This window comes from Bombus flavifrons, chromosome 5 (genome assembly GCF_040668555.2).
Source record: "Bombus flavifrons isolate JBK064 chromosome 5, iyBomFlav1_principal, whole genome shotgun sequence".
In the NCBI taxonomy this organism is placed as follows: domain Eukaryota; kingdom Metazoa; phylum Arthropoda; class Insecta; order Hymenoptera; family Apidae; genus Bombus; species Bombus flavifrons.
In genome coordinates, this window is record NC_138446.1 from 14,288,825 (window position 1) to 14,296,248 (window position 7,424).

Below are 7,424 nucleotides of genomic sequence, written 5' to 3' on the forward strand. Positions count from 1 at the left end.
TGTGGGAATTTTTAAGGTAATAATTCTTACAACCCTTGCTATCCTCGACGTTCAGATGTTTTGGTTGCTGCAGAATGGTGGAAGTGTATAAATGTTGTCCCTTAGAGAGAAGAATGCAGAATGGGCGTAAGGCATTTCGGAGAATAATAAGAACTCTATCGTCTGTATATAGATAATGCTGTATTTTTATAGCTCTACATACTGTGATCAGTATGAAATTTTAAGCAAAGGTAGTTGTTTCAGAGGCGATCAATGACGCGTGCGATCTTCGTTTTTAAGTCGCACCCATCAATGTTTACTAAAACCCCAATTTATATCGAGAGATTTCCCTATAAAACAATCGTAACTACGAAAACAAGGTACATACATAGAATAATCTTAATAGTCTTGATACGGCATAATCCATGAGAGTTTCAACAAACGATATAGACCAAAAAACAGTTTTAAAGGTTTCACTTTTGTTCATCATCAGTAATATTAGGAATTCATTAGTCTATATCGTATGTTTGTGTACAGGAATCATCATAAATACTCTGCTTTGCATATATGCGATTTGCTCTCAACTTAATTTCAGCACAAAAGATATTTTTCTAGTTCACATTAATAATTTAACCGTTCTTGCACTTCTGTACAGTACTTCGTCACTAATATCTATCACTTTTAATTTTCCTTTTACTTGTATTTCTTCTTCTTGTATTATATTGGTCTTGGATTTGCAAAGGGAAAGAATATATCTTTTGATGAATTTTATTCCAACTTTAAATCACTAATAATGGTACTTTGTACCTATTGGAGCAACGAAAATTCTTGTTTCTTAATGTTGGAGCGACGGACAATTTGTCCCTATAACTTTTAATACATCTCCAAGATTTCTGTTTTAGCTGCTAGTTAAAAGGTTTGAACGGTGTGTAAAGCTTATCAGTTTCTTAATTACAGGTACCTGTTATGAAGATACGTTACGCGGCGTAGTTGATATCTCGTACTCTCGGCAAGAGCCGCCACCATTCTACGCTCAAACTTAATGTTTTATCTATCAACCATACACATGTCCAGAATTTGTGGTTAATCAACTATGAGTGTCTAGATGTACACAGAATTAAAAAGTTTTTTCGTTAACTCCTGAAAATGGTCTGATCTCACTTTAGCGACCAAGGTAAACTAGAGCCCCTTACCGCTTGAAATTTGTTAGGTGAATGTCTGTGTTACAATGAACATCAAGCTAGATCCACCACAGATGACGCACGAATTATAATATTAATTATGCAGATACTCTATATTTACAAAAATTTATATTTAATTTTAATCGCTAGCAAAATTACTTTCAAGTAATCCTTTATTTTTGTAGATTTCTTATCCACTATTTAAAATTTGGAAAATTGTTTTACAGTTAAACCATTTGTTTAACTTAGCGAATTATACGAATAATTTCAAATTTAGTGCATTATCTTTGGTAGCATTTATATTTTTGATGCCATACTTCTAGAACGTATCGTGTGTTCCCATTTGCTGGTTGATCAGGCTATAATCTTGCTTGTACAAGAGATGAACAGCACGATTGAACATGTGATAGAACTAAAGCTCTGACACGATGCACGACTATTATATGTGAATGCCGTCTTAAAAAAATACCACAACTCACGGACATACGGTGTATTACTAAATAGAGAGTCACGCGTTTTACAAATGTTTCTTAAATATGCTTTATGACATGATATATTCAATTCTCATTTTTAGCTGTGTATTTAACCCTCGCAAATGGAGCGGATATGCAGAACCTGCAACGATTAATACCACTTTTTACGTGCTCGAAGCCAGTCGGTTTTAATCCTGCTAATCCCCTTAGAAGATTAAACTGAACTGATTCTTTCTACTTCATAATCTTTTTTGTTGTACCATCTCTGTATTAAAATAACTACCATTGTGGAATACTTATTCAAGCATATTTCTAACGACTTGTAATAATTTATTATATTACAATATGATTAACATTATAATGTTAATTAAATGTTAAACGGTGGTAATACACCGTTACAACTGATACAAAGAATCATGTCCACAATGGATGATGCGTTTAGACACGTGTATTTATTTGTTCATTTAAGGAATGAGCGATTAATCCACTATCTGCATCGTTGTCATTGCAGACGGGATAGCTGTTCGTCCTCATCGTCATTCGATCACTCACTAATGCTTCTTGTTCATGGAACTGTTACATTTATATCACGCTTTCAGTATGAATATCTAAACACACCGCTAACTCTACTACGCTGCTAATCCATGTCCTCATCTGCTTCCATGATCGACGATCTTGACTAATCGGTGCAGTATGTTTTTTGCGATTATGCTGCGGTTCAAGAGATTTCTCACCATCACTTTTATATACGTACATTAGTGTAGTCTCTTAGACGGTAACGAATCCAGCTATACGTATAAATAGTAACGTTTAATAAGAACAGAAGAGAATATAATTATGTAGAATCGGTGAGAAGAATGTTAATAGAAACATCATATTATAGAACTTTAATTAACATTGTGACTTAACATGACTCGTTGAGGAACTTTTATAAGTAAAAAATAACTGTTGACTCTTTAGGCATGACTCATGAACCCTGCAACTTATAGCGAACTGAACTCGTTTGACGCTTATTCCATTTCTAACTTATGGTGTTTTTATCTCTCTTTAATATCGTAAGGTATTGAAGGAATCACGCTGATCAAAATAATTTTGCTGTTATGTACGTAAATTTTTTCTCTTTTTTGACAAATTTTGCAATTTTTTATTCTGAAAATTTGATCAGTGTACCAAATAAACGCCTCAAATTAATTAACCCTAGGCATATTGCCTATATAGATCTTACATTTGTTTTACGACATTTTATCATGTACCATTTACTAATCAGTAACAAATGATAGCTCTTTTAGGTTGGCGAAGCGTGCAGTATCGCAACCAACTCCAGGTAAAGGGATATATCCATTGGAACGATCAACGAGCGTTGGGCCTTCAATTTCATCGCAGACTGCGTCAACCAGATCTACGGCGCCAGAGAAACTCTGACGATTCGCACGCTGCCGGTCGTTCTTCGAAACCCGGCATTAGTTCTACATGTGTATATCTACATTTAACTGTCAAACTGTACGAGGATAGTTCGGAGAGAAAGTCCTCGTATATTTCGACCGACACGTGCTCAACAATCTAAAGAAGATAATTCTACTTTGTTACTCCGCCTTTTTATATCCTCTCTGTATACCTATTGTAAATTTTGAAAACGCTACTCGATACGATGAATCTATGTTGTATAAAGCGCGATACAAACTGTATAGACTTCCCCACATCCTGTACGAAGGAGGAACTTTCTAATCGAGAAAAAATATGGTTTGAAGGTACGAGGACTTTGTCTTTTTGTCCCTTTTAATCGTTATTGTATCATTTACCATTTTCAAACGCGATGCGATTGATTTTTTTACCGGTTTACTATTAGAGTTTTTTTCTAGCAATCTTTCCATGTGAAACTGACACCGGCATCTTCTGCAAAATGCGATCGAGCACGATCAAAATTTTTGACAACGTAGTTCGAAGAGACACGAATCGAGTCTAGTTCCTAAAAGAATGTAGATCCTCACTTCGGAGGAAAGCGGTTTCCTAGAGAAAAAAAAGCGCTGTCTTCTTTCAACGTTTCTTTCCATCGTTTTATTTTAAGCTGTTTCGCGAATCTTATTCGTTGGTCTTCGATCGAGTCTCAGAAATGTATCCGCGAATTATATGTATATACAATCATGTTTTACCTAGTTGAAACTAATATCATTGCTCTAATCGTAACTCGTAAGGTATAAAATGAAAAAAAAGCAGAAGACAGATCAAGATTGGTTGAAATTGTTACTTGAATCTTCTTCGTTGTTATCGGAAGAAAACTGACATTGATCGTATCTCTAACCGTTAGGAGTAAATTAGCTTGTAAGATTACCCTGTTATTATAGAAACTCTAATCATTGCCAAGAGTTGCCAGATATAGTAATACACGCGTAATGTTGTGCCCAAGTTCCTTCGGTGCTATGTTATTTTCAACTATTCATATCGATTTGTAAGAACGGAAGGGAAGCAAATGCATTTAATATATTTTGCAATCGATTGCAAAATTTATTAAAAAAGCAAACATAAAAAACATGAAAAAATAAAAAAACACAAACACGTTTTGTATGTTGTCTATCGAAAAGTATCGAGAGTACGAATAGAGTATGTCCTCCGATAAACGTTGGTACAAAGACACTTCCCTCTTAATTGCTATAGTTCCACGTCGTTGTAGACAGCGATATATGTAAATACGTCAAAGTGTATATAAATAAGTATCGCTGTAAAATGTTCATGGATAAAAATGTTTAGGCTGTACGCAAATATTGATTTATCAAATAGTGCTACGTGCTTCGTCAACGAAAGTATCGTCTCCAGATAATAATAAAAGTATAATAGTTTCTTCGACGAGAACGACATAGCTCGATGACGAAGATCGTAGACGTCAGTTACCGAATATGTTCTCAAAGATTGTGCGCTTAAGTATTTGTAATTAGATAATTAATTATCGTGTCCGGTTTCAGTCGAAGAATATTTAATTTTGTAATCGATAACTAGTCCAAATATTACGTCGCTTGATCTACTGTTGCAATTAATTACTAATCTGCGTTGGTGGAAAAATCAGTGGATCGATACAAGCAATGATACTTAAAATGAAAGTGATACAAGTCGATTCGTTGAATCTCATATTAGATAATGAATCCTACTTTTTTAAAATTTTCTTTAAACGAATGGTTTGATATCTGACAAGATTAGATCAATAGAAGAATAATTAATGAAACTCTTTGTTGTGCCATCATTGTTCCTTGATTGTCTCAGTAATATTAGTATGTAATTGGTCGAAGATCTGCCATTGATCTATTCTTGACATTAATAAGAAATTCACGTATATTATTCAGTGCTCTATTCATCGCAACTGGAGAAAATCAATTAATATTTCAACCGAAGTATCGACTGTTTATATTATTGTAAAGAGATATGAATATAGTTCTGTATATGGATATACCGTATAGGTGTACAAGTGTACATCTGTAACAGAGTGATCGTGTATATGTATATATACGTATGTACATATAACTGTGTATATGTATATATAGGGTGTTTCAGAAATATATAACTTTCTAGATTGTCGACGAATTGTTAGAAGTTGTAACAGAAAGGTGTTATGAAGATAGATTTATTCTAGATTCGTAGATTTCGATCGTTTTTTGCATTATTAGTTCAATACGGACAAAATTTTTGAGATTGTTTTACGAATGTTCAGAGTGTTATTTATTTTCAGAAACAGAATATAAGTCGTGTCAGACTAACTTGTAAAGTTACTCGCGAAATACCCTTTATATGTATGTATACGATGCATAAATGTTTAAGATATACATAAATATATATATATATATATATTCTTAGGCATAAGGATTGCGAAATGATATTTTACTTATATGGGTGAATTATTGTCACTGGTAACAAGAATTATATTTTTTTTAGCATAACTTAAATGACACATTGTAATAACTAATCGAGAGTCATTGTTTTATATTATGCGACCTTACTCTAATTGGAATAATTATTTCATATACTGTTGGCTCATGATTTTTTAAATTAATATCAGTGGAAAATGACTTCAATTTCGGATAGAAAGCCTGGCTGGTAAAATTGTATTCCACTTTCGTCATTGGATATTACAATAAATTATCAATCATTGTCGTTTAAAAATTGTCTACCTTCATTTCCTCTGTAATGTAATTTTCGCATTAATTAAACATTTACATATACATAAATACGTTATAAACATTTAATTGCAAGGGATATACAGGATGAAAAAAAGAGTTTATAATTTTTAGGATAGATAGTACTTACTAAATTATGAAAAAAATCCTAATAAACATGGGTCGAAAAATTAATAATTTCCAAGCTATGAAGAATTTTTTGTTTTGGTTGAAACGAGTAACTCTCGTTTTGGGAGCTATGAAAACATTCTAACTCTTTTTTGTTTTATCCCGATAATAATTAATTCTGCAATTCAAATTTATATTTAAATAGAATTTTCATTTGCGCATGCGTAGCACTCGAATGCTTCGATCAAAGTAACAGCGATATTTGTAAACGTCAATCTACTCTGTGTTGTTTTGTATTATCTGTTTTCGTATAATTTTACTATAAAATAGTATTTAATTATATAAGAAAGACATGGAGAATCGAAGTCCAACCATGAGTATAAAATTAAAAATTAGGAACAGTGCTAATAAACTTAGACACAGTTCTCCGAAATTGCAAGAGGTGTTGCGAGAGGTTAGCCATCTGATATTCTCGAATTTGTAATTCTGTAAATTTAAGATTAATAAAATTCATATGTAATCCAATATAATGCTTTGTCAATCGTGTCGTATTTCAACAAAAATTTATCAGTGCGATAAAATTTAATTTTAGAGATGTCGAGAAAGAATGAGAGAGAAACGTGGACAATTATTTAATAAACGTAGATTTGGTTTGGAAAGTAATTCGAAAGATGTACAAGATACGTTGACTGAAATCGTGCGTAAAGAATTTAATAATCTCGTAACTAGAGATCTTGGTCCAGCTTTTTTTGACAATACATCATTTCTTAATGAATTGCTTAATCAAGAAGAAGAATTAGAAAATGAAATACTCAGTGAAGAAGGTGAAATTAATAGCTTTAATTGTTACTCTATATAGCAAATTATAATGTTTATCTGTTATTTATAGAACAGTGGATATTACAAGAATATGAAAAAATGACACAAGAAGAAATTGAAATATTAGCTCTCACTGCAGATGAGCAAGACAAAGAAGTTATTTGTCCTATATGTCAGAGATCTAATTTAATACAAAAACAAAATAATGTAACTTGTATATCTTGTGATTTTGCATTGAATAATTGTATCAGTGTAAAGGAAGTAGGATATCGTATTAATAACTGTGTGAATAACCATTCTGCGCAATGTAAAAATACACCTAGCTTTTTTCCTCTGTCTGAGAATAATAAGATATCCTTGTATCTAGTTTGTGACGAATGTTCCACATGGGCATCAATAATATAAGTTTTGATTCCCTCTTTAATTATTAAAAGATTTCAAGAATAATACAATCACTGAAAAGAACTATATTTTTTTATATAATCAATGTCCAATTTAAGTTGTTAGTAATAATCCCTTAATGCATAATACACTTGATGGACATTTGAATGAAACTTAATGCTGGATATCAGACTAATATCCAGAAAAAATTTAGATAATAAAATGCTTCTTTTTAAATAAAATGTTAGAAATAAAAAAAACATGAATAAAAAATTAATAATATTTAATGTTAAGCTCATAGGAGAGAGAAAAAGTAAAATTTA

At 32.0% G+C, this 7,424-nt stretch overlaps 2 protein-coding genes across 18 annotated transcripts in view; both read left to right on the forward strand.

Annotated features, from left to right (window-relative positions):
- The window catches only part of rdgB (retinal degeneration B), a 26,594-nt gene extending 20,815 nt beyond the window's left edge, over positions 1-5,779 (forward strand). For 10 of the 16 annotated variants that reach the window (XM_069114209.1, XM_069114206.1, XM_069114212.1 and 7 more), the window contains one exon: positions 2,914-5,779. In XM_069114209.1, coding sequence (XP_068970310.1) covers positions 2,914-3,055 — 142 coding nt within the window. In that variant the 3' untranslated portion in view covers positions 3,056-5,779. Of the gene's footprint in view, positions 1-16 lie in introns of all 16 variants that reach the window. The other 6 variants (XR_011173294.1, XR_011173292.1, XR_011173291.1 and 3 more) reach the window with 6 other exon arrangements.
- A 366-nt stretch (positions 5,780-6,145) lies between these two features.
- Positions 6,146-7,384, forward strand: LOC138180409 (RPA-interacting protein). Of its 2 annotated transcripts, none has more exons than XM_069114265.1 (3): positions 6,146-6,355; positions 6,494-6,725; positions 6,791-7,384. In XM_069114265.1, exons 1-3 carry the CDS (start codon positions 6,254-6,256, stop codon positions 7,123-7,125), a joined length of 669 nt encoding a protein of 222 aa, XP_068970366.1. In that variant the 5' UTR covers positions 6,146-6,253; the 3' UTR covers positions 7,126-7,384. The 2 variants fall into 2 exon arrangements, with proteins under 2 accessions (XP_068970366.1, XP_068970367.1); XM_069114266.1 differs by having other exon boundaries at positions 6,494-6,598; positions 6,796-7,384.
- Positions 7,385-7,424: the final 40 nt, after the last annotated feature.

What these genes read in the sequence shown, in the direction of transcription:
- LOC138180409 (XM_069114265.1), top strand. Translation starts at nt 6,254, where the DNA reads ATGGAGAATCGAAGTCCAACCATGAGTATAAAATTAAAAATTAGGAAC. An exon ending in TGCAAGAGGTGTTGCGAGAG is followed by an intron (nt 6,356 to 6,493) that starts GTTAGCCATCTG and finishes ATTTAATTTTAG; the next exon opens with AGATGTCGAGAAAGAATGAG. An exon ending in TGAAATACTCAGTGAAGAAG is followed by an intron (nt 6,726 to 6,790) that starts GTGAAATTAATA and finishes TGTTATTTATAG; the next exon opens with AACAGTGGATATTACAAGAA.